At 60.9% G+C, this 25,227-nt stretch overlaps 3 protein-coding genes across 4 annotated transcripts; 2 read left to right on the top strand and 1 right to left on the bottom strand.

Annotated features, from left to right (window-relative positions):
• Positions 1-1,246: 1,246 nt before the first annotated feature.
• Positions 1,247-9,740, top strand: SLC12A9 (solute carrier family 12 member 9). The gene is made up of 13 exons (XM_065748114.1): positions 1,247-1,481; positions 3,142-3,276; positions 3,404-3,541; positions 3,686-3,985; positions 4,206-4,313; positions 4,402-4,513; positions 4,595-4,752; positions 5,165-5,247; positions 5,366-5,490; positions 6,925-7,117; positions 7,281-7,455; positions 8,267-8,413; positions 8,850-9,740. The coding sequence occupies exons 1-13, from the start codon at positions 1,289-1,291 to the stop codon at positions 9,680-9,682; spliced, it is 2,700 nt and encodes an 899-aa protein (XP_065604186.1). The 5' UTR covers positions 1,247-1,288; the 3' UTR covers positions 9,683-9,740.
• A 5,731-nt stretch (positions 9,741-15,471) lies between these two features.
• ECEL1 (endothelin converting enzyme like 1) lies at positions 15,472-21,405 on the top strand. Of its 2 annotated transcripts, none has more exons than XM_065747992.1 (17): positions 15,472-16,221; positions 16,939-17,007; positions 17,078-17,188; positions 17,597-17,689; positions 18,032-18,156; positions 18,441-18,663; positions 18,753-18,851; positions 18,940-19,014; positions 19,444-19,541; positions 19,655-19,713; positions 19,829-19,880; positions 19,963-20,030; positions 20,117-20,241; positions 20,396-20,461; positions 20,563-20,658; positions 21,105-21,181; positions 21,282-21,405. In XM_065747992.1, exons 1-17 carry the CDS (start codon positions 15,472-15,474, stop codon positions 21,379-21,381), a joined length of 2,286 nt encoding a protein of 761 aa, XP_065604064.1. In that variant the 3' UTR covers positions 21,382-21,405. The 2 variants fall into 2 exon arrangements, with proteins under 2 accessions (XP_065604064.1, XP_065604062.1); XM_065747990.1 differs by having other exon boundaries at positions 19,444-19,547.
• A 475-nt stretch (positions 21,406-21,880) lies between these two features.
• Positions 21,881-24,997, bottom strand: LOC136056095 (intestinal-type alkaline phosphatase-like). Its single transcript, XM_065748096.1, has 11 exons — positions 24,770-24,997; positions 24,231-24,347; positions 24,026-24,141; positions 23,744-23,918; positions 23,488-23,660; positions 23,275-23,409; positions 23,114-23,186; positions 22,895-23,029; positions 22,605-22,796; positions 22,388-22,498; positions 21,881-22,307 (listed from the first exon to the last, which is right to left on the bottom strand). Exons 1-11 carry the CDS (start codon positions 24,972-24,974, stop codon positions 22,042-22,044), a joined length of 1,698 nt encoding a protein of 565 aa, XP_065604168.1. The 5' UTR covers positions 24,975-24,997; the 3' UTR covers positions 21,881-22,041.
• Positions 24,998-25,227: the final 230 nt, after the last annotated feature.

Genomic DNA, 25,227 nt, shown 5'->3' with positions numbered 1-25,227 from the left:
ACGCAGCCCACAGTGCTCGCGGCCCCAGGCTTTTAGGGGGTGTCCCCTTATCCACCCTCCTTATGTTCCCATGGACACGTCACCCACTTGGGGTGCCCGTGTCCCCAGACCCATTGGGGTCTGGCTATACCCACACCTCTGTCTCTGCCCATGTCTCTCCCTCTGTCCTCATTAGAGGAAGGGGCGCCCACGTCTCTGTGCCCACGTCCCCGTGCCCACTTAAGGATGCCCGCACTCCATCCCCAATAGGGACAGGGGTGCCCCCGCGCCCGTGGCCGTGCTGCACTCCCCTCCCGCCCCATCAGCCCTAATTGTGCCAGCGGGGCGCTGACAATGCCGCTTCAGTGGTGCATCAAAGGAGCGGCACTGGCGGCGCGCGAGGGCACCGCTGGCACCGGGACAGCCCCACGTGAAAGTTCCCACCTCGGCCCCCCCTCTCTGCCTGCCTGGCATGGGGACACCGCGGGGACACGCTCCGGGGGGACACGGTGCCAACCCCATCACTGGGATCGTCCCCACGCCCCGTCCTGCGCGGCCATGCCTGTATTGTCCCCGTTCGCCCCTGGGTGACGTGGGGTCACGCGATGGGTTCAGCATTTGGTGCCCACAGAGGTGCTGCTCACCGGTCCCACGGCACCACTGTGCCCCCCCCATCCCTGGTGTCGGTGCCAACCCCATTAACCTAATTGGCGCCGGCGGTGGCAGTGGGACCCCAGAGCGGGTGGGATGGTGCCCCCGAGGCCCCCAATTGTCCGATAATTGGCGTGGGCAGCCGAGCCCGGCCGCCACCCTGGCGACATGCCCTGGCCGGGGGGGGGTACACCGGGGGACATCCTAGGGGGTGCCCACCTGGATGCGAGGTTGGCAACAGGGGGAGGGCCTCCGTGGGGTAGCAAGGTCGGGGGGGGGGGGGGAGCGAGGGGCTCAGCCCAGGGTGTGGAGTCAAGTTGGGGGGGACCGGCTGCGGGGTGACTGTGGGTCCGGGGGGCTGGTATGTGGGGATGGAGGGTGACATTTGGAGCCGGGGCAACGCCGGCGGCAAAGGCGGGGTGGTGGGGTGGGGGCGTGGTCACGGGAGGGGGAGTGGTTTGGCTGCGGCGATCGGGGGCGTGGTCTACCCGGAGATGCGGTGGGCGTGGCCTTGGGAGGGGCGTGGCCGGGAGGGGGGTGGCCATCGGATGGGGGCGGGGCGCGGGTCGATGCAGGGGCGGTGCGGCCCGGGCCGGGGAGCGGGCGGGTTTGGGGTCGTTGCGGGCCTGGTGGGGCCCGGTCGGCTTAGGCTGGGGCCATGGCGAGCTCGGAGCGCAGCGCACTGCTCACGTACCGCCTGTGCGGCGGTTCCGGTGAAGAGGAACGGGGTCGGGAACGTGGCCGGGCCGCCACCGCCTCTGTCGCCACCCCCCGCAAGCTGCCCACCTTCCTGGGCGTCGTGGTGCCCACACTGCTCTCCATGTTCAGCGTCGTCCTCTTCCTGCGCCTCGGTGAGTGTCTCTCGGACTCCCCAGTCCAGGGCCCTCTTTAGGCATCCTCTATCTGCAGCCCCAGCGCCCACCCCGAGCTCCCCGGGCTGCGGACCCTCTGTTTACCCTGGTCTGGGTCCCAGTGCGGCCGTGTGTTCTCCACTCAGCTCCCAGTGTCTTCCCAGTGCCCCTCCCTGAGCATCCCAGTCCGGAGTCCCAGTGCTCTCCCACCAGGCCCTCCTGTTTGGGGGCTCCTAGCACCCTCCATATCCCCCAACCCCGAGCTGAAGTCCCTGTACTCCATCCAGGTCTCCCCCAGTCTGGGGTCCCAGTGCTGCATGCCATCTCTCTCCCCCCACACCCCTTCACTCTGCAGCCCCAGGGCTCCTGTGGCATCCTCAGGTTCCTGCCCAGCCCCACTAGTCTGAAGGCCCCTGTCCCTGGGACAGGATCCCCATGCCTTCCCTAACTCAGATCCCAGTGCCTTATGTCCTCCTCACCCCGCAGTACCAGGACCCCTCTGCTGTAAGCATCCCTCAGTGCTGCACCCCGGTGCTGTCTCTGTTCCTTGTGGTGTCCCCAGGGCTGCACCCTGGATTGGGCCTCCATCCATCTCCACACTGTTGGGAGGATGCAGATTGGCTCCCAGTCTGGTCCCAGTTTGAGCTGTAAGCCTTGTACTGGGGTGGGCAGCAGCCCTTTTGATGTGCCCTGGTACTGGGAAGCCGAGGTCCAGCTCAGGCAGAGGCCCGCACAGGAACAGGGAAGGCTTTTCCTCTTTCGTTTTCCGCCTGCAGAAAACCTTGGGCGGGAGTTGGCTGAGTGCCGGAGGGCTCAGAGGCCCTGAGCCCCTTCCTGTGGCTGTGGGATATCCCAAGCTGCGAGGTGGGAGGCAGGGCCCCATCCCTCATCCCTTCCCACCCCACAAGCTTTGCTGTCCAAGGCACTCCCAACCCCACACTGTGCCCAGTCTCTCATGGGGGTGGTGTTACCTATGGGGAGGGCACAGGGGAAGTGTGGGGCTGGTGAAAGGGAAGCTGCCGGGAGGAGGAGCTGTCCCATTTTGGGGGGGGGCCCAGGCAATTCCCCTCCCTCTTTTCTGCACACCTCACACACACCTCTCTCTCTCTCCCTCCTGGAGGCCCCCAGCCCCCTGGGTTGCCCCCACTTGTCTCTCTTGGCACCCCTTACCTTCACCCCCAGCTTTTAACACTGGGATGGAGGGAGAAAACCCAGCCCTGAGAGCTCCCTGCAGCTCCCCTCTGAGCCCTCCCCTTGGCATCTCTGTGGCCAATCTCGTGGCTGAGATAGGGCATCTCCCACTGCTGCTGTGGGCAACCCCTTCCTGCCCACATTTCCCATCACTGCCTTCAGCCTGTCCGTGCCCTGGCCAGGGGCATGAGTGATTCCATGTGTCCCACTGAGCCACCGTGGGCTGCAGGAGCTGGGCTTGTTGCCTGGCTGACAGGGACACCCTGGGCTGCTTTTGCTTCCTGGTTTGCAATGGGCCACCCTGCTGTCTCCTCCCTCCCTGCTTGTTTGCTCTCTGGGTGTGTGGCTCTGTGGGCATGGTGGGAAGATGCCCTGAGGCTGGGGGCAGTGGCTGGGCTGGCGTGTGTGGGGATGGGGGAGCCCCGTGGGGGTTGTCCCTGCTCAGTTAACGGTAGGGTGACCTTGGCAGGGTTCGTGGTGGGCCACGCCGGCTTGTACCAAGCTCTGGCCATGTTTGCGGTAGCCTACTTCATCATTGGCATGACGGTGCTGTCGGTATGTGCCATCGCCACCAATGGGGCCCTGGATGCTGGAGGAGCCTATTGTATCCTTTACTGGGTACAGGAAATCTTGAGGGGGGGTACTCAGTAGCACCTGGATGCCACGGTGGGGCTGTGGAAGTGATGGGGCATCGATTTGGGTTGCTGACACACTCCCTTGACTCCACCAAGACATGATCAGCCGTGCCCTGGGCCCGGAGTTCGGGGGCAGCATTGGGATCATGTTTTTCTTGGCCAACGTGTGTGGCAGTGCCCTCTACGTGCTGGGGCTGGTGGAGGCAGTGGTGGACAGCTTCGGAATCCCACCAGGTAAGTTACCCCATAGCAGGGGATGTGGAGCATCCCTTCCCCAAGCAGCTCTACCTCTGTGCCTAGTGGTGTGGCTGGCTTGGCTTGGCCAACCCCAGGTGCCTGCACTGAGCCCTGCTGATCCCTATGTGTCTCTCTGCCCAGGGCAGGAAGTGGCTTCAGGCGTCCGTGTTCTCCCGCAGAGCTATTGGTACGAGCTGCTCTACGGCACCATCCTGCTGGCCCTGTGCCTCGTTGTGTGCCTGGTGGGTGCCTCCATCTACGCCAAAGCCACCTTCCTCATCTTCCTCATCGTGGCAGCTGTGCTAGGAACCATCCTCGTCAGCTTCTTCGCCACGCGGCCCCTCGGCGTGCCCATCCGCATGCCGCACCTCAACAGCTCGGAGACCGAGAACGGCAGCTTCACGGGCTTCTCACTTGCCACTCTGCGAGAAAACCTGGGCGGTGAGGACAGTCAGGGCTTCCCATGGTCCCCATCGTGGTCCTGTTGGGATGGAGAGGGGTGGTACTGGCCTCTGCATCAGCAGGGGCTCCGTGGAGGGTGTGGGGAGCTCAAGGGCACTTGGGGCCCTTCTTTGGGGACAGGGGTGTTAAGAAGAGGGCACGTAGCAGGGCTGTGCCACCCCAAGCAGCCTGTCACAGCCTGTGCCCCTGTGTCCTGCAGGTGGGTACGGAGTGGACTACACCACGGGGCAGATGATGAGTTTCAGCACTGTCTTCGCAGTGATGTTCAATGGCTGCACCGGCATCATGGCAGGCTCCAACATGTCAGGTAGGGAGCGGGGTGGCACTGGGATGGAACTGAGTGATGCAGGGCGTGCTGCACCTACCAGGTGGTCACACTGTTGCTCTGCCTGCAGGGGACCTGAAGCGCCCGAGCTACTCCATCCCGCGGGGCACCATTTCTGCTGTGCTCTTCACCTACCTCGTCTACAACCTGCTGGCTTTCCTCATGTGTGCCACGTGCAGCAGGTACAGCCAGTGCTCCTTCCTGAAGTTACTAATGTTGATATGAGCCAAGGTGAGTGCCACCACGTGCGTGTCTCTCTCCAGGACCCTCCTGCAGAAGGATTATGGCTTCCTGCGTGACATCAGTATCTTCCCACCTCTGGTCACGGTGGGCATCTATGCTGCCACGCTCTCCGCAGCCATGAGCAACCTCATTGGGGCATCCCGCATCCTCTACGCCCTGGCACGGGATGATCTCTTTGGTGAGTGCCTGGAGCATGCTGACATCAGCCAGAGCCCAGATGGTGCCGGGGCTGTTCCCACAGAATGGACTTGCCTTGCAGCTGGGGTGATGATGCTCTGTGGATCAGTGTGGGTTTGGGGTCCTGAGGCTCCTTTTCTGTTCTACCCAGCAATACCCAGTCTGCCCTGGGGTTGGCAGTACCCCTGCAGGTGACGTGGGGTCTATGGAGCATACCCTGCTACTGCCAGGCTGGAGGCATGCCCGCACATCATTCTGCCTGCAGGGATGCCAGAACTTGGGTACCCATATGCTATGGCACTTGCTCCAATCCCAGCACTCATGATGAGGGCAGGGCTTGTGGCCAAGCCAGTTGGTGGCCTTTGGGCTGCCTCCTGCCTTGTGCCTGCCCAACCTGCCTGCTCTGCCTGCAGGCCGGGCACTGGCGCTTGCCAAGAAGACATCTGCAAGTGGGAACCCCATCATGGCAGTCATCCTCTCCTGGCTGGTGGTACAGGTCAGTTTGCTGGTGATGCTCCTGTCCCAGTCCCTGGGCTTCGTCCCCATGTTGTGTGTCCATTTATGGGACTTCCCTGGTTTGTTTACACACCGTGACCCACATGCTCTCCCCACAGCTGGTGCTCTTCTCTGGGAAGCTCAACACCATCGCAGGAGTTGTCACTACCTTCTTCCTGCTGGTTTATGCCACCGTCAACCTGGCCTGCCTGGCACTGGAGTGGGCATCAGCCCCCAACTTCAGGTACCTGCTGCCTGCTCTGTGATGGACTGTCCACCCACTCGTTTATCCATCCATCTGCCTACAGGGCAAAGAGGAGACCACTCTCTCCTTGGACATTAGGGGACGAGAGACCCTCAGGAGGGAGAAGCAGGCAGTCCCCACGTCCTTTCATTATGTTACTGAGCAGGCACAGATAAATGCAGTGCCATCGGGTACCCCCCATCCTCTCCCTGTAGGCTTTCCGGAGGTAATTTATAGGTTGTGCCGCCCGGCATCCCCCGGGCAGCTCGCCAAGCGGTGATGGAGCCCACTTTCCATTAGTGCTAATTAAACTAACAAGGAAAGGGAGAGGGTGGGGGATCCTGCCTAAGGGGGGGAAAAGAAGATCTTCCAGGAAGGACAGTGCGTGACAGGCAGCCCCAGCATGGGGTGGTGGGTGCAGAGCTGCCCTAAGCTAGAGTGCAGAGTGGGGTGGTTGGGGGGAACCTGGGTTAGGTACAGCTTTCCCAGCTCAGTCTGTGTTCCCTCTCCCTGTGCCTGAGGTTATGGGGCACAGATGGATGTGGACTGGTTCCTGGGGGGGAGGCTTTGGGGCCGAGTGACAAAGGGCCCATTGCTCATCTCACGCTTCAGTGCCACCTCCCCCTCCCCCCGCTCCTGCATTGAGGTCTCCCATCAAGCACAGCGGAAAAGGATTTTAATTACCTTTCAGCAAAAACAACAATTAGAGAAAATAACAGCATCTCACCTTCCCGCCTCCACCTCCCTGTGCTGGGATGAGTGGGTGCTGCATTCGCTGGTGTTGCTGTGTGCTTCCGAACTCTGCCCACCCCCAGGCCATCCCCTCTGCCTCAGGTCATCCCTATCTGCCGGGGCAGGCTGCGTGGGTCTGCTCAGTGCCCTGCATGGTGTCATCTCCCCTCTATTTGTGAAGTATTTGCCCTATAATAGAGGGGTGCCCTGTCCTCGTCCTGTGCCACCAAACCTGTCCCATGGAGAGGTACACGGGGAGATGGAGGTCTGGGGTGGCTTTTCCAGTGTGCCATTTCCAGGCTGTCCTTCCCTCAGGCCATGAAAGAAGCTAATGGGAATGGAAATAGCCATTTCTATGCCTAGCCCTGATGTGGGCTGTGGTTATCCCCAGTGTAATTAGTTCACACTCCTCTTGACAGCCTGGTGCACGCCTGTTGCCTCTCATTGGGGTTTTCCTGGGCCAGCTGAGCATGACTGAGTGCCAGGGGTTATACGCCTGCTGGTGCCACTGATGAGGACAGAAGTGATGCCAACTTTCCTGAGCCTGGTGTGGGTTGCCTGGTGTGGTAGCCAGTCTACATGACTGACACGAAGCGAGTGGCACAAAACCACAGGCCAGGTTTCATTTGGGCTGACCTCCCTGCTGCGAGGAGCCTGTTAGCCACATTGGCTAATTTAGATGTCCCTTTCTCCCTGCTCCAGGCCCACCTTTCGCTACTTCACCTGGCACACGTGCCTGCTGGGCATTGCTGGCTGCTGCGTCATGATGTTCCTCATCAGCCCTGTGTCAGCCTCGGTGAGCCTGGGCTTCCTCCTCATCCTCCTCCTCGCCCTCCACTACCTCTCACCCAGCAGCACCTGGGGCTATATCAGCCAGGCTCTCATCTTCCACCAGGTGAGTCCTGTTCTTCTCACCTATTGTGGGCTGGACAGCTGACATCCCTGGGGCTGGCATCCCTTGTGGCAGCCCCATCCCAGCAGCATGTCCTCAGGACTGGCATCCCCACGGGGTGTTGAAAGAAAGAGAAGTCCCTAGCTGCCACCTTCCCTCCCTCCAGGTGCGGAAGTACCTGCTGATGCTGGATGTGCGGAAGGACCACGTGAAGTTCTGGCGCCCACAGATGCTGCTGATGGTGCAGAACCCGCGGGGCAGCGCCCGCCTCATTGACTTTGTCAATGACCTCAAGAAGAGTGGCCTTTATGTCCTGGGCCATGTGGAGCTTCAGGACTTGGGTGAGGATCTGCTCCATCCCTGCACTGGTGGCTTCTGTCCCTTTCTTTGATGCTTTGGCCCTCAGCATCGCTCCCTGGCTGGGGTGACTGCACTTCCCATCTGGGTATGTTGGGCCCAGGGAGGGTGATATCAGCACGCTGGACATACCCATGGCTTGGCACTGTGTAAGGGATGTAGGTGACTTATCTCTGTCCCATAATTTCTGTGCACGCTTGTATCCTGCTCACTTTCATCCTTGCACATCTACATGGAGCTCCTGTGTGTTGGCACAGGCACACAAACGTGACGTGTGCCACCCCAGCTCCACTGGTGCACGCCCAGCAAGTGTGGGCATTTTGTGCATGCTTGGCACAGCCCTGCACGTGTGTGTTCCTATGTCCATCCTCATCTCATGCCTGCTGCTGTACATCCACATGCTTCATATGTGTTTCCACGTTCATTTGCGCACATGCTTCTTCGCACACACACTCACCCTGCCATGGCCATCCCCGCCCACAGTGGATGCACAGTCTCCACTCCCCCCACCGTCACTGTTGCCGTGGTGACTAATGGCCTGAAATTGGGGAGGGGGATGGGGCTGTCTAGGTATTTTTTTTTTAATATATTTATGTATAATTTCATATCTCTGGCTGGAAGCACCTGCTTTCTCCTTCCCTATTCTCATGTGTGCTGAGGTGATGGGGCTGCTGGGGGGAGAAGATGGTGCTAGGGGTGCTTAGTGCCATGCTGGGAAGCTGTGGGGACATCAGGGAGACCCCCAGCACAGGGAACCCCATGACTCATTCTGTCCTTGCCCCCCCCCCTACCTAGATGCACTGCCGTCAGACCCACTGCAGCCTCAGCAGGACTCGTGGCTGAGTCTGGTGGACAAGCTGAATGTCAAAGCCTTCATCAGCCTCACCCTCGCACCCTCAGTGCGGCACGGCGTCCGGCAGCTCCTCTTCACCACTGGCCTTGGTGAGTGGCTCTGGGCTGGGCATTGACGGGGTTCCACCCTGCTGTCTCCAGGGACTGAGCAGTGCTGAGGGCTTTGGAGAGACCCCACAAAGCCAAGCTGGGGCTTGGAGACATCTGCGTGTGCAATACAAAAGCCAAGCTGGGACTTGAAGTCGTGGATAGGCGATGTCCACACCAGGTGTTTTTAGTGCACTTGGCAATACCAAAGCTAAGTTGGGTCTTGGAGGCATCTAGGGTGGGTCACACTGTGGGGTCTGAAGTCACCTGGATGGGCATCACCAAAGGGTAGTTGGAAGCAACTGGTGTTGGCTATGGTGGGTCTTGGTGTTACCTGGATGAGCATTGCCAAAGCCTAGCTGAGGCTTGGGGGTACCTGTGGGGGCTGGTAGAGTCCTATCCTTCCCTTCTAGCCCAGATCTTCGTGGTCTTTCCTCAGGTGGCATGCGCCCCAACACCCTGGTGCTGGGCTTCTACGATGATGCGGCACCACAGGACAGCCTGGCCCAGCACCCTGCCTTCACCAGCACCCGTGAGGAGCTGCCCCTGGGCTTTCCCCCGCTGCGGGCCGCGGCCGCCCCCAAGCTGCTCTCTCCACGTGAATACGTGGGCATCGTGGCCGACGCCCTGAAGATGCTCCGTAATGTCCTGCTGGCCCGGCACCTGGAGAGCCTGGATAAACTGTGGGAGCTGCGCCGGGCCGCCAGCCCTCCTCCTTCCATCCACGTTTGGCCCGTCAACCTGCTGCGGCCCGACAGCGCCCGCTACGCCGACACGTGCAGCCTGTTCCTGCTGCAGATGGCCTGCGTGCTCAACATGGCGCGGGCCTGGCGGCGGGCCCGCCTGCGCCTCTTCCTCTGTGTGGAGGCGGGAGCCATGCCCCACGCTCAGGAGGACAAGCTGCGCCAACTCCTCAAAGACCTGCGCATCCAGGCCCAGATCCAGCTGGTGCCGTGGGATGGGGTTGTCCGCCTGCATTGGCAGGCCCCGCGGGGACCCCGAGGCGACCCGGCCGCCCCTGGGGAGGAAGAGGCGGCGGTGAACTTCCCACCCAACACCACCCAAGTGTCAGATGAGTACGTCTGTGCCGCCAATAAGATGGTGCTGGAGCAGGGCCCGGCGCCCGCTGTCCGCTTCCTCTATCTGCCTCGGCCTCCGGCCGACACCGGGCTGTACCCGCTGTACCTGCGGCAGCTGGAGCTGCTCACCCGTGACCTTGGCCCCACTGTGCTGGTGCACGGGGTGAGCGCCGTCACCAGCACCCAGCTGTAGGGTGTCCCCCGTGTCCCCAACCCTCCTGCAGTCAGTGCCTTACAGCTCTGGGCTGAGCACGGCCTGAGGGGAGCTTACCCCATTTGCAGGCCTTGTTCTAGGGGCTGCGCTGGGAGGAGAGAATGGGGGTTGGGTTTTTGTTTTGGGGGGGGTTGGCACAGCATTTAAAGCTGCCCTAGCGGGATCTGGGCACTTAATGCATTCACAGTGCCTTTTCTCTGGGGTCCTGGGGGGGGTCCCATTTTGCTTGCTACTGGGAGCCCTTTTCCTGCAGCCCTCCTCCCCGTGCTCTCCTCCGCAGGCTCCTCCGGGCACTCAGCCAGCAGCGGGGATTGATTAAAGGCAGCCTCGACCTTGGTGCCCCGGCTCCCCGCCATCCTCCGTGCCTTTCATTAGGGAAAATTAAATGGGAAGGGGTTGGGGGAAGGGAGCCCGTGCGCCTGAGTTCCCTGCTTGAGGCTGGGGAAGGAGGAGGTGGCCCTTTGTGGATGTGTGACCCTACAGCATTGGGGGTCCTGCTGTCCCCAGAGAGGGGGAAATGACAGTAAGGGCGGGGGGTGGGGGTTGACCCTTTGGGGCATCGTAGCCCTGTGTTGGCTTTGCCCTGACCCCCCGCTCTCCGTGCTGCTTCCCTTACCCTACTGTACTGACCAGGGGAGGGCAGGAAATTGCCTGGGTGGTGGCAATAAATCTACTGGGTGCCTGACAGGTGGGCAGCGTGCCCCAGTGCTGCCTGATGGATTGCTTCCTATTAGCCCAGGGGGGTGAGGAGGCTGCTTGGGGCCAGGGGTTGTGTGTGTGGGGGGGGGGGAGGAGTGAGGGGTTAACAGCCCAGCCTGTGCCCTCCCCCCCCCCCCCCCCATCACCACCACAGTGCCATCAGGCAGCTGTGCTCAGCCAGAGGGCTGGAAACCCCCATGGAACTGGGTGCTCCCCAGGGAGATAAGAGGGGGGTTCATTGCTCCCCACTTTGTGCAGGGGGTTGTGCCCAAGAGTCCACCCCTGCAGGGCTTGGGGCTGGCTCTGCTGCTGGAGGTGGCAGGTTGATCCCTTGGCGTGAGAACTGCATGGCTCCAGCTGCCCACCACATGTATTTACAGTCAGGAGCTGGCACAGGGCAGCCGGGCACCAGTGGGACCCAACGGCCTATAATGTTAATTATCACCATGTAATTAAAAGCCCATAAAAAAACCTTACACTTCATTAAATTAAAGCTTTGCCATGCCACGCTGCCGGGCTCTGGCAGAGTTAACCTTGGCCGTGCCAGGCACTGGCACTGGGGAGGTGGGGACCCCCAGTGGGCTGTGTGTTCGGGTGCTGTGTTTGGGGACCTGTGCCTTATACACACCATGCCATAACACCATTCATCACGTGTGGACCTGTGCACCCGTGCTGGGAGCACACACCCTTATATCCATATACATCCCCTATACCCCCCACCCCGTGTGCCATGTGTGGGTCTACGGGGGGAGTCAGTGTAGGTATAGGCATGTGCATTGGTGTGCACGTGCACGTGTGAGCGCACACATAGGGCGTACACATGCGTGTGCACGGTGCTGGTGCTGGATGGGGCCGTGGCTGTGGGGTGCCCACGGGGGTGCGCAGGCAATGGGGCCTCGGCTATTTCTTGGAAATTTCGCAGCATTCATTTCAGAGCAAATAAAAGCTGTCATTGCCGGAGAAATGATACTGATCGGGGTCTGAAAAGACAGCAAATTACCCGCCTGAAAATGCACTGCTGGAAAAAAAATGCATATTAAACACACAAAAAGGCACTTTGCCATCAGCCGCGCTTCCCCCGCCGCTCCAGAATAACCACACTTTACATAATTCTCCCTCTCCACCTCCGAATTAATTTCACAAACAGAGGCAGAGGCAACCCTGTAACAATAGCGGAGGGGGGAACGCAGGGATGGGGCTGCGAGGCTGTGTTCACCCTGGGGGTGTGGGATAATGGGGCCCAGGGCTGGGCCTGGGGGGGACTGAGGGGTCTGGGGGAGGGAAATAGGGATCTGGGGGACAGAGGGGTTTGGGTAATGGGTGTTGGGTGGATGTGCTCAGCTCTGGGGTGAGGGACCACTGCCATCCTCCTCCACTGGGAACTGGGATGGGGGTTACTTGGGATGGGTGCGTGGGGCAGTGCTCACCCCGAGGGCCACGTGCTTCCTAAGGGGGGCAAACCCTCATGCTGCTATCACTTGGGAGGGCCTGGCACCACTGTCGGGGTGCAATGACCTGTGTGACAGAGACCTCTGGAAATCTCTCCTCGTTGTCACTCTTCCACCCAAGGGACACACCACCCACCCGGGCTGACACCCCCAAACAATCCCCTTCCCAAGGCCCCCCAAGGACCTCGCTGCACCAGGCATGAGGGCACCCATGGCTCACGCCCCAGCAGGGAGTGAATGGCATTTTGGGGTCCCAGAGGTGGTGGCTTCGGCCATGTGGTCCCTGAGGGACGGGCAGAGGGGAGGGCGAGCGGCGGAGGTTGGCACGGCGCTGCTTTGCATTTTCAATGACAGACCCATGCCGGGTGCTCGGGAGAGTGGAAAAATCTTATTTGTCACCTGCTGGCGGTGCGCGGGGGCTCCCGCGCCGCGGCTAATCTCGGGGAAAATGAGGATGCCGGCAGGGTGGCCCGTGGGGCTGGCGAGGAGGGGTGTCAGAGCCGGGGGCTGCAGGACCCACCAGGTTGGGCCAAACCGGGGTGCGTGGCACGGGGGCACCATCGCTGTCCTAGGGGCCAGGCTGGGTGTGTGGGCTGTGGGCACCCCAGGAAGTCGGTGCAACCCCCGTTCCCTCCAGCCCTGCTTTAGGAGCAGCCTATTGCCTCTGCAGCACCAGCCCCACCGGTTGGCACTGCCCAAGGCTTTTTTTGCTGGAGCATCGCGCTTTGCAGTGGGGATGGGTGCTGCCTGACCCCAGGATCTATCTACATGAAGTGCCCATCCCATGCTTTCTGTACCCCACATTCCAGGGCTGCCATCCCCCAGGGGATGCTGCAGCTCTCTGCGGTCGGCTCAGATTTATCCATTCTTTTATATCCACACGCCTTTAATTTTTACGGCCCTGTTGGAGCAATACCCAGGGCTGTTAATAACATCAGCCCCCCCTTTTCCTGCATGCATCTGTCATGCTCCCACCAAGGTGCCAAGTGGGTCTAGGACCTTCTATCCTTCCCAGGTGAACAGCAGGGCTGGGCATCCTCTGCCCACCCATGGGTCTAGGTGCTGGGTTTGGGTGTTCCTGTGTCCTGCTGGGGCTGGTGATGCCCAGTTAGATGCATCTGGTGGGGTTTGTGGAGCACGGTGTGTGGACAAGGAAAGCATTGCTGTGTCACCAAGAGGTGGTGTGAGTGTGCAGGAGCGTGTCCCACAGCTGAGCCACCAGTCCCCATGCCAAGCAGTGTCCCCATGCCACATGGCACAGGACCCACCTCTGCACCAGGGAGACCCAGTGCTAACCCTGAGCACCCAGTGCTCTGTGGGATGGCGGTACCAAGGTACCCAGAAGGACAGCTGGACTGGGGGTCTGCAGCTGCTGTGTGGGGCCGTGCAATGGATGGACCATAAATCTCTTTGCTGCCCCCCCCCCCCAGTCTTCCCCCTCCCCAATGGCAGAGAGACTCACGATATTTATGTTGGGGATTTATCTGCAATGCAGTTTAATATTCCCAGACCTTCTCATGTGTGTGCGTGTGTGTGTCTGAGTGTGCGTACCCCCCTCCCTGTGCTGCCCCCATGCCCACTCTCTCCCACCTACAGCCTCCCGGGCTCCATCTGTTGCCCACCCCATTGAATCTCCCCTGGAAGGACGGGACGGGAACCTCGATGTGTTCAGGCACCACCTTGGGGGTGGGAGGGTCGGACAGCCGCTATGTTCCCGAACAGCAGTGCCCACTCCATGTGCCAGGCTATCGGATGTGGCATCGGCGTCCGTACACAGTGGTGCCAGCCTTGGTGGCACCGCCAACCCTACGCCAGCTCCCCCCCGGGGTGGGGGTCCAGGCATCCCCCCGCCCTCCCCTTGCCCTGCCTCCCCGCCGGGGATGAGGTAAGGCAGGCGGGTGGCACGGGGCTGCTCCATTTGCATAATAATCTCGTTAATGGAGCCTGGCCTGCGGGAGAGCCGGGCTGGAGACGCCACCCCCTCCCCGCCCCGCTGCCTCCCTCCCTCCGGCCCCGCCGCTCCGTTCAGCTCGGCACGGGGCACGCAGCCGGACGGGCACCGCCGGAACTGCCCGACAGCAGCTCCGGGGCAGCCTGCAGACGTTCCCCAGCAAGGCGGTGAGCACCCCCGGGCACCCCCCGAGCATCCCGTGCAGCACCCCAAGAGCATCCCCAGCGGCATCTCCCGAGCGCAGCCCGGAGCAGCCCCCGAGTGCCGCGGTGAGCAAGCGGGGACGCACCTCCGGACATCCCGGCAGCATTCCGGGGAGCATCTCTCGAGCGGCCCCAAACACCCTTCTGCAGCCTACCGGTGAGCATCCCGCGAGCATCCCCCGAATATCCCGGGGAGCACTTCCCGAGCATCCCTCGAGCGTCCCCCGAGCACCGCGGCGAGCACCTCCCGAGCATCCCCGGAGCATCCTGAGCAGCATTCCCCGGGTACCCCCGAGCATCCCCTGAGAAGCCCCCGAGCATTTGGTTGAGCATCCATCCCTCCGGCATCCCGGGGACCATCCCAGGGACCATTCATTCCTTGCAGCCCTCCCAGCCCTCCCCTCCCCCTTCCCCCCCCTTTCCGTGCTCACCGCTCACCCCACAAACTTTCCGGTGGCAGCAGCAGCCGCACAGCCTCTCCCTGGCACAGGGCTGCGATGCCTGGGCACAACTTCACCTAAGTTGCTGAGAGGGAGCAGAGGCAGTGGGGCTTTAGAGGCGCTGAGGGGGGTCCTTCTGCGGCAATACGGTCCACACCCCCCACCAAGCAGCTCTTTGTCTCCAGCATGTCCTGTCCACACCTGCAAATCTGGTGTCAGTGTGCGAAGCTTGGGGTCTCCTTTTGAAGTCCTCCCCACCCTTTATCCCCGTGGCCAAAGCCCCCCATCTCCAGAAGCGAGACCACGGAGCACCAGGAAGCGGACAGAGGTTGTGGGGGGTTGTGGAGGATGCTGTGAACTGCCCAAAGGGTGCAGGAACCCCTCCAGACGGGAGCTAACTTTGCACACACGCAGTGTGCTGCATGCAACACAATCGGGCACAACGCACTGCAACGCAGAGCACCGCGACCCACCCCAACCCAATGCAACACGGCTCGACGCGACACGGCGCAGCGCAAGGCAATGCAACCCGGTGCGCAGCCACACAGCCCAGCCCCGTGCAGTGCCTTCCTCCCCAGAAATCTCCCCGGAGCCTTTCTGCCCCTTCCACACCCCCAGATAGAGGGGCTGGCAGCCCTGTAACCCCCCTCACCCCATGGGATGTGGTGTAATGCTGAGCTCCCTCCCTGGATCACTCTGGATTTGCACTTGGAGTGCTGTCTCCAGGTGGGTGGGATGGAGCTGAGCCCTGGGCTGGGTGCAGGTGGAACCTTGCCCCTACACCAGGTGGGGACAGAGGGAACAGGAGCAGGGTTGGGATGCCACTGTGCTCCTGGCATTAGGGTCACCAATCCCACCAGTGTGGTGCAGTGCTGGGGACAATGACATGGGAGACGATGACGACAAGAAACAACCCCCATCTTGCTCCTCCCTACACCACATCCTCTGCCTTTTCCAGGAGCATCTTACCTACCCGGGCATCTCCAGCATGAACTGGGGTCCGTGAGCCCCACGTGCAACCCCCACCATGGAGAAGACCTACTCACTGACAGCCCACTACGACGAGTTCCAGGAGGTGAAGTACGTGAGCCGCTACCAGAGCGGCACGCTGCCCAATGGCTTCGCTCTCCAGTTGGGCGCTGGGACCAAGAAGCGCAGTGGAGGTGGGGGGCTGCCACGCTGGAGCCGCAGGGAGATCTGCCTGCTCTCGGGGCTGGTGTTCGCTGCCGGGCTCTGTGTCATCTTGACGTGCATGTTGGTGCTCAAGTACCTGGCGGCTGAAGGGGACAGCTACTGCCTGGAGGGCTGCCAGGAGAAAAAGGCTTTCCTACGGGCGTCCCGGTTCCTTAGTGCCAACATGGATGCCACCATCGACCCCTGCCAGGATTTCTATTCCTTTGCCTGCGGCGGGTGGCTGCGTCGGCACGGCATCCCCGAGGACAAGCTGGTGTACGGCACCATTGGGGCCATCGCCGAGCAGAACGAGGCCAAGCTGCGGGCGCTGCTGAGCCGCCCCGTGCGCCGCCGTGCCCCCACGTCAGCCGAGAGGAAGGTGAAGGAGTTCTTCCGCTCGTGCCTCAACCGGGCTGAGATCGACCGCTTGGGGCCGCGGCCCATGTTAGAGGTGATTGGGGAGTGTGGTGGCTGGGACGCATCGCCGGGCGGTGGAGACCTGAACGAGCTGCTCTACAAGACGCAGGGGGTCTACAGTGCTGCCGTGCTGTTCTCGCTCACCGTCAGCCTGGACGACAGGAACACCTCCCGCTACGTCATCCGGGTGAGGACATCTTGCCACCCTCATCCCAGTGTCAGGCTGCCCCACTCCTGCCACCCATGTCCCCCATCCTATGGTGCAACAAGGGCATGGGTGGGCTCTGTCCAAGTGGCCAAGCCTCAAGCATCTTCAGTGGGCACGGCTGGGGGTGCGGCAGTGGCATGGTGGAGATGTCACGGAGGGCATGGTGATGGCATGGTTGTGGGTGTTGGGCATGGGGGGACATGAGGGTGGACACCACAGGGGAACGGTGGGAATGGTGATGGTATGATGGCAACGGTAATGGCATGGTGGGGATGGGGATGGCATGGTGGGGATGGGGATGGCATGATGGGGACAAGGTGCTGGGCATGGCAATGGTTTTGGTGGGCATGAAGCCTTCCCGGTCGCCATGCCTGGCGGTGCTGCGGATGAGGGGTGTGAGTGTGTAGGTGTGTGTGTGACTGTGTATGAGACAAGGGACGGGGAAGGAGTGTGGCTGTGCTGAAGGAATATGCGTGTACACTAGAGGGAGCGTGTGTCACAAAGAAAGGCTTTGACTCCGTGTGATGAGGAAGGTGCAGGCGTGGGATGGGTTCGGTTGGGCAGCATTGCCCATCCCTGTGCTCCTCGTGGGGCATCCTCCACACAGGAGTGAGGCCACCATTTCGGGGGGACAGGGGGTGCACCCCCCCACCCACCCTGGATCTCTGCTCACCCCCTGCCCCCATCTCTCCCAAGATCGACCAGGATGGGCTGACGCTGCCTGAGCGCACCCTGTACCTGGGGCAGGATGAGGAGAGTGAAAAGGTGAGGAGCAGGGGACAAAGGGGGACAGGGGACGGTGCAGGTGGCACACTAGTCCCTTCCCTTGACTCAGATCCTGGCTGCCTACCGTGTCTTTATGGAGAGGCTGCTCACACTCCTGGGGGCTGAGCACGTGGAGCAAAAAGCGCAAGAAATCCTCCAGTTGGAGCAGCATCTCGCCAACGTGAGTGGGGTGACCGTCCTGGGTTTGGGATGCCCCTGCCCTGCCCTTGATGACTCCATCTCCTTGGACATCTGCACTCCAAGGCCTTGGGGGCCTTCACACCTGGTCCATGGGGCTGCCAAGGAGCCCACCTTGGGAACCCCCAGTTTCACTCTATGGGGCAGCAACCTGGGGAGCTCCATTCCCCATCCTTGGGAACCCACTCCAAGCTCTTAAATACCCCACGTCCATATCTTAGGGAACCTCAATCCCAACCTTGATGGACCTCTTGTCCAGCCCTTGGGACTCTCAGTGGGGCAGCAAGCCATGGGGGATGTGGGCCCACAGCCCTTTCTGCCTGCACCCATCCCCACCCCGCCTCCCCTGGGTGGGCAGTGGGGAGGTGACAGCTGTGCCCACCCCATGCAGATCACGGTGTCTGAGTATGATGACGTGCGGAGGGACGTCAGCAGCATGTACCACAAAGTCACTCTGGGAGAGCTGCAGCGCATCACCCCCACGGTGCGTTCCCCTCCCACCCAGCAGCACTCTGCCATCCACATCTCCTACCTCCCCTGTGCCCCTGCTTGTCCCTGTCCTCTAGCTCCATCGCCCTCCTTGCTGCCACTCCCATGTCCTGCTGAAAGAAGCACCCCATGGTGCAATGCCCTTACGTTCCTAGTAATACTCTGCACTGCTCCCCCAAATCAATGCACCCTGGGTGGTGATGAGTCCATCCTGCTCTTGCTTGGGTGCTGGGCGCACTGCCAGGACCAGGCTTGGCTCCAAGGGAAGGGGTGGTGGAGGTTGAAAGCCCTGTGACACGGATGGGGGTCCCCACCCTCATGTGCCCCTTGCTGTCAGCTCAAGTGGAAGCGCTTGCTGGATCGCATCTTCCATGACAACTTCTCAGAGGATGAGGAGGTGGTGCTGCTGGCCACCGACTACATGCACAAGGTGTCTGACCTCATCCGTGTGACGCCCAGCAGGTGAGGGGCTGGTAGGGCACAATGGGATGGGCACATGGTGAGCTGTGGTTGGACCCTTGAAACCTTGGAGGAGGGCATCATCACAAGTCCCCACCAAGACATCCCCATTTGCGGGTGCCAACAAAGCCGTCATGCAGCCAGACCTGCACCAGGCCATGCACACTGCAGGGATATCCATAGAGCCACTGCATCCCTGGGTGCCATGGGACATGGGCACCCCACGCTGAGATGTCCCCACTCTGGTTCATGCCCAAAAGGGCCCTGATCCCACCCCATTTCCCCAGGATCCTTCACAACTACATGCTGTGGCGCATCGTGGTGGTGCTGAGTGAACACCTCTCCACCCCATTCCGTGATGCCATCCATGAGCTCTCCAAAGAGATGGAGGGCAATGAGAAGCAGCTGGAGCTGGGCAAGGTTTGCCTGAGCCAGGCCAACAAGCACTTTGGCATGGCCCTGGGTGCTCTCTTTGTCGAGGAGTACTTCTCCTCTGCCAGCAAGGCCAAGGTAGGTGCCCTTCTTTCCCCTTGCCAAGGTGCCACCCTGCAGATGAGTGGCTGGGACATCGTCCTACTATCAGTGGTGACCCATTGTAGGTGCAGCAGCTGGTGGAGGACATCAAATACATCCTGGACCACCGCCTGGATGAGCTGGATTGGATGGATGAGGAGACACGGAGAGCTGCCAGGGCCAAGGTAGTTGCCCCCAGCATGTTTCCCTGTACTTGTCTCTATGGCAAGATGTGGGACAGGGCCCTGACTCTGCCAGCTGCTCTGCCCACAGCTCCAGTACATGATGGTGATGATCGGGTACCCCGACTTCTTGCTGAAGCCAGAGGCCATCGACAAGGAGTATGAGGCAAGGACACACAGGGGCACACAGTGTGGGAGCCAGGCCCTATATCTGGCTATTTTAGAGGTGCAGGCAGACAAGGATGGGAAGATACCACCCCAAGACAAGCCACCTTCGGGTAGTTCACCTACTCTACCACTTGCATGACCAAAGACACATAGGCAGAGCCTTTCCCCTCATTGCACCCCATCCTCGGCTAGGACTGGAGGTGCCCCTAACCCTAATGACCCAGGGACTTCAGAGAGGTGATGGGCACTCAGCAGCTCCTGTGGGGGACACAGCATTTGTGCCCCATCCAGTGCAACATCACCTACTCTACATCTTCTGTCCCCAAGGCACACAGGGATGGGAGGACACCTTAGCTCTGCTCCCTACACTTCATAGGGCTGGAGTTTGGGGCTGGAGTCCCCTCTGATATGGCTGTGCACCCCACAGTTTGAGGTGGATGAGAGGACCTACTTCAAGAACATCCTCAACAGCATTGCCTTCAGCATCAGGCTCTCAGTGAAGAAGATCCGTCAGGAGGTGGACAAGTCTGCGTGGGTATCACCCTACCTGGGAGGGGGCCATGGGGTGTCCTAGCTGTGCGAGGGAGTGGCATTTTCCTGTCCCTCCGTGTTCCCACAGCCTCCATCTCTCCTTGCAGGTGGCTCCTGCCCCCCCAGGCCCTCAATGCCTACTACCTGCCCAACAAGAACCAGATGGGTGAGGCATCACCCACCCCTGGGCGGGGGCATACTGTAGGATCCCCTGGCACTAGGGGATGCTGCGGGGTAGGACAGAGTTTTCCCCTCCCTGCAATGTTTTCCTGTATCCCCAGTGTTCCCTGCTGGCATCCTGCAACCGACCCTCTATGATCCCGAGTTCCCGCAGTGAGTGTGGGGCTGGGGAGGGGGCCAGGGCAGGGCTCTGAGTGGGGGCAGCTCCTGGGGTGACCACCACTCCCTTTGGCAGGTCGCTGAACTACGGTGGGATTGGCACTATCATTGGGCATGAGCTGACCCATGGCTACGATGATTGGGGTGAGAGCTCCTCACCCTGCTAGGGAGGGTTAGGGGGTCCTGGGGCCGCCCAGCTCCCTCGGCATGACCAGTAGTGATGCTTGCAGGGGGACAGTACGACCGACATGGGAACCTGGTGCACTGGTGGACGGAGACGTCCTACAGCAAGTTCCTAAAGAAGGCGCAGTGCATTGTCAACCTCTATGACAACTTCACTGTCTACAACCAGCGGGTGAGACCCTGCCACGACAACGCCCAGGGACCCCAGAACTCATCACACCTCAGCTGGGAACACCCTCAGAGCTCTGAGAGGAGAAACTGAGGCATTGCCTTCATGCCACCATGGGGGCATCTCTGCTCACCCTGTATCACTCTTCTCTTGGCAGGTGAACGGCAAACACACGTTGGGGGAGAACATCGCTGACATGGGGGGGCTCAAGCTCGCCTACTACGTGAGTGTCCCCCACCCTGCAGTGTCACAGCCCTGGCAGGGCCATGATGGTCCTGCTTGCTGGGTGTTATGTGGCAGAGTTTGGCAGCCCTTGCTCTCCAGGCTTACCAGAAGTGGGTGCGGGAACACGGCCCTGAACACCCCCTGCACCACCTGAAGTACACCCATGACCAGCTCTTCTTCATCGCCTTCGCCCAGGTGAGGTGGTGCCTGCAGCCATGAGCAGCTCCCGGGCTCTGCAGGCACCCCCAGTATCCACTGGACCACTCCACACAGCCTCTGTGCTCTTGGGGACCCTACAATAACAACCACATTCCCCCATCTCTGCCAGAGACCCCCCCAACTATAACAACTTCACATGGGTCCCCCTGAGACCCCACAATTGCGGATCCCACAACGCCAAGAGACCCTACAACAACAAACAAACATGCCCTAACAACAAACATTCCCCAGCACTCCCAGTCCACTTGTACCACCTTTGTAGGCTCCTGGGAGACCCTACAATAACAAGCACAGCACAGTTGCGCTCATCCCCTAGCATCCAGAATGACCATCCCAGTGGGTGCCAGGTCCTTGGGGATCCTGAAGAATGTCAGGATCTGGAGCCCCCTGCCCATCTCACCCACGGGACCTTGTTCCCCCAGAACTGGTGCATCAAGAGGCGATCCCAGTCCATCTACCTGCAGGTGCTGACAGACAAGCATGCTCCAGAGCACTACAGGTAGAAACGGGAACATGGATGGGGTGCGGTGCCATTGGGGTGGGCAGGGGTGAGGGGCAGGGTCCTTGGGACAGCTGTGAGCTGCTCCCCCTGCACACAGGGTCCTGGGCAGCGTCTCGCAGTTCGAGGAGTTCGGACGAGTTTTCCACTGCCCCAAGAACTCCCCCATGAACCCGGTGCACAAGTGCTCAGTGTGGTGAGGCTGCTGTCCCTGAAGGCTGGCACCCTGGTACCCATCCCTGCACCATCTCTGCTTACTCCCCTCTTGTCATACAGCAGAGAGTGCATCCCAAAATAGGCAACCACTTGGGGTGGGGGTGGCATGGAGAGGGGGCACTTTGGGGTTATGAGCTCCCTCCCAGTGGGATCCTCTTGTTCACGTTACCCCAAACTTCCCCACATCCAGCTGCTCAGGGCAGGGATGGGTTCCAGAGGCACTCTGTGTACCAAAAGCATTAATCCCTTGTGCCAGCCCCATCCTGTTCCCATTAGTCATTGGGGGCTGGGGTGATGCCAGCCTGCCTGGGGGTGCACACAGACATGTGCTGTATTTTTGCTGCTCTTTCTGATCAATAAAGCACTGGATATGCCAGAAGTGCCAGGGTACGGTGTGGGGACAGGTGGTAGTGAGCAGCACGGTGGCAGGGAGACTCACGGGGTGGGAGCATCCTCCCCATCTCACACACCATGTGCCACATCTGCCAGCATCACAGTGAGGTTTATTGAACAGTGAGCATCCTGTGCAGGCAGCGAGGACCACTCCATGCCCGGGATTTGGTGCACCACATCCAGAGCAGGGGTGCTCCGAAGAGCCGCTGTCCATAGGTGCGCACCACAGGATGGGGATGGAAGCTGTGGGGTCAGTGGAAGAGGGATAAGAGCAAAGCAGGCAGGAGCAGTGCCAGTGGGGTGAGGTGGGTCGAGGTTGCAGCGCTGATGCGCTGGCGACAGTCATTGTAGGGCTCAAGGCAGGCGGCGTAGGCCATGGCGTGGGCGATATAGCTCTGCTCCTGCACCCCGTGGAAGAGGTAGGCCATGGGGCCCTTGGCCAGGATGGCCACGTCCTCACCCCCGTGGGTCTCCGATGAGAGGGGGACAGCCGCCTGCTGCTTGTAACTGAAATCCTCTTGGGGGAAGAGAAGGGTGTGAGTGGGGAGGTGGCCCCCAGCCCCATCCCACCACCACGCTGTTGCCCTGTGTCCTCACCAACGATGCTGCTGTTTATATCGGGCCGGGTGGCATTTGGGTAGCCCGGCCCATTCCCATAGAGGATGGAGGTGTAGTTCTTCTGGTCGGTGGCTTGTAGAGGGGCCAGCCCTGGGGAGGAGAAAACAAGGGGCGGTCAGCCAGGAAGACCCCCACAGCCACCACCCAAGAGAGGGGCAGCACTCGACGCGGGGCCAACCCCTGCTATGAGCCCTACCGAAGATGGAGGTGCCACGCAGGATGTAGCCCCCAAAGGAGAAGACGTGTGAATGGTCAGCGGTGACCACGGTCAGCGTGTCCGCCTCGTCCAGCAGCTCGCCCGCACGCTCAATGGCCGTGTCAAACTCCACCGCCTCCGTCAGCGCCCGCTTGGCCATGCCCTCGTGGTGGCCGTGGTCGATCCTCCCACCTGCAGGGGGATGGCCACGGTGGGTTGGAAACCACCGCAGTGCCCCGTAATGCAGAACCCACTGCCTCTCCCTCTGGTTGACCTCAGTGCTGAATTACCTTCCACAAAGAGGTAGAAGCCATTGGGGTTCCTGCTCAGGATGGTGATTGCTGCCTCCGTCATCTCAGTGAGAGAGGGATCCAGGGTGGAATTGTGCACCATTTCGTATTTCATGTCCATGGGCTCGAAGAGACCTGGTGGGGGGACACAGTGAGCACAGCCTCAGTGCCTGCAGGCACCCCAGCAGTGCATGTCCCGCTGCATGGGGTGTTTGTTACCCATCAGATAATTCACACTGGGGTCTGCAACGGCAGCCAACATCTCTGTCCTGTTCCAGACGTAGCGGGCACCCTGTGGGTAGATTCCCATGGGATCAGTGATGTCCAGTCCCATGCTCAAGGGCTGGTGGGCAGGGGGCTGTCCCCTCCTCGTCACCCACCGTCCGTTCTGACAGCCACTTGTCAATGAGGTTCTGCCCATCATTCCGTATCCCGTTCTCGGAGCTGTATTCGGGATACTCAGGGTCCGGTGTCCCTTTGGGGGTCATGTATATCCGACCACCTCCCAGGATCACCTGGAGGGAACGAGATGGGCACAGACTGTGTGCATGCCTGGGCCAGCAGGGGCTGTCCCCCCATGGATGGACACTCACGTTGATGTCCACGTTGTGCACCAGCTGCCAGGCGATGTCCTTGCAGCCCTGATTTATGGCCTCATCCGGCATGCTGGAGTCCGCGTACCAGTTGCGATCCACCACGTGTGCATAGGCCCCCGAGGGCGATGCGTGCTGCACCCGCGAGGTCGTCACGATGCCCACTGCCTTCCCTGCCCCATCACACCCCACCATGGTGGGCAGCCCCAGTGGTGCGATGCCCCGTGTGCCCACCACCCCATGCCCCACACAGTACCAGCTTTCCGGGCTCGCTCCAGCACCGAGATCACCTCGTTGCCTGCTGTGGTGTTGCACTGGCCGTAGCGTGCCGCCGCGCTCAGCCCAATTGTCTTGTAGTTGCCCTTCACCCCACACAGGTAGGCAGTGGCTGTGCCCGCGCTGTCGGGAACCACCCGGTCCACAGTGTACGTCTGACAAGGGCACACGCAGGACGCACTGGCACCCCTTGCCCTGTGTCTGCACGCACAGCCCTGTGGCCTGCAGCATGGCCCCAAGCCCAGCACTAGGGGGAAATTACCTTGGAGAGAGCCACATATGGGAAAGAATCCAGAGCAAGGGGAGTCTCCGGTCCCAGATTCCCCTTCAATTGCCCCTTTAGGATCCGGGTGGCTGTGATGCTAGGGACCCCGAATCCTGAATGAGGAGAGAGGGTTCAGGTTACCTCCAGCCCAGGTGCCCTCACCATCCCCACCTTGCAGAGTGCTGGCACCAGCAGGACTCACCATCTCCGAGGAAGATGATGAGGTTTTTGGCTTCAGTCATCCTAGGCTCGATCTTGAGGGAGGCATCGAGTGCGACAGCTGCCTGCTTGTTCCAGAAGGACGGATCCTCCTCCTCCACTGGGAAGGGGCATTGCCCATCAGCTCACAGCACCCGCTCCCCCAGCACACCCAGTGGTGGGCGTCCCCATGCTGAGGACCTCACAGGGCTACCACTCATGGGATAACCCCATCGGGGTGGGGACCACATGAATCTGTGGTCAGAGTTTGGGGTGAGGGGAGGACACAGAGGTGTGCACCCTGACAGAAAGAGGGTGTGCAGCAAGAAGGGTTGGAATGAGAAAAAATAACTGTCAAGTGGTTTAGGGATAAATGCATGGGGGTGAAGGAGCTATAGGCACATCGCACCTCCTCTCCCAGACCAAAGAAAAGCAGGACCCCAACCCTACAGGGCAACACCAGCCCAGCATCCCCAAAAAGCAGACACAATGTCCTATTCCACTACTGGGCACCCCTGTCCCCATCCCTGTCCCTGTTTCTACCTGGGATGATGGCAGAGCTGAGCTCTGCCCAGAGGCAGAGGCAGAGCGTGAGGGGTCCCAGCAGCCGCATGGTGGGACTGAGGCTCCTGTCACCAGCTCCAGCTGTCCTTGCCTCTTTTGCAGACTTGTGGGGGGGACTTTGGACCAGGATCAGCCCTCGAGGGGTTTGGCATTTCACAGATGGCGTGGCATCCTGCCGGGCCATCGGCGCAAAGGCCGTGGGGCTGGGCTGCTGGCACCTCATTGCCGCATCAACTTGTTGCTGGCTGCTGAGTGGGGGGGCGGGGGGGGAACAGGGTGCAGAAGGAGGGACTCAGGGTGCTCCTGCTGGCTCCGCCCAGCACTTCCTGGAGTGATAAAGGCACTGATGGGGACTAAATGTCAGCTCCAGCCCTTTTGTGCCAAGCTGTGCACGGCACCTCAAAGCTGTGCAAACTCCCCTGTGCCCCAGGGATGGA

Source organism: Cyrtonyx montezumae, unplaced genomic scaffold, assembly GCF_038088225.1.
Source record: "Cyrtonyx montezumae isolate F1298 unplaced genomic scaffold, pur_monq_1.0 scaffold_5, whole genome shotgun sequence".
NCBI classification, from domain to species: domain Eukaryota; kingdom Metazoa; phylum Chordata; class Aves; order Galliformes; family Odontophoridae; genus Cyrtonyx; species Cyrtonyx montezumae.
The sequence above is the reverse complement of the archived record's forward strand: the minus strand, read 5'-3'. Positions and strand labels throughout refer to the sequence as shown.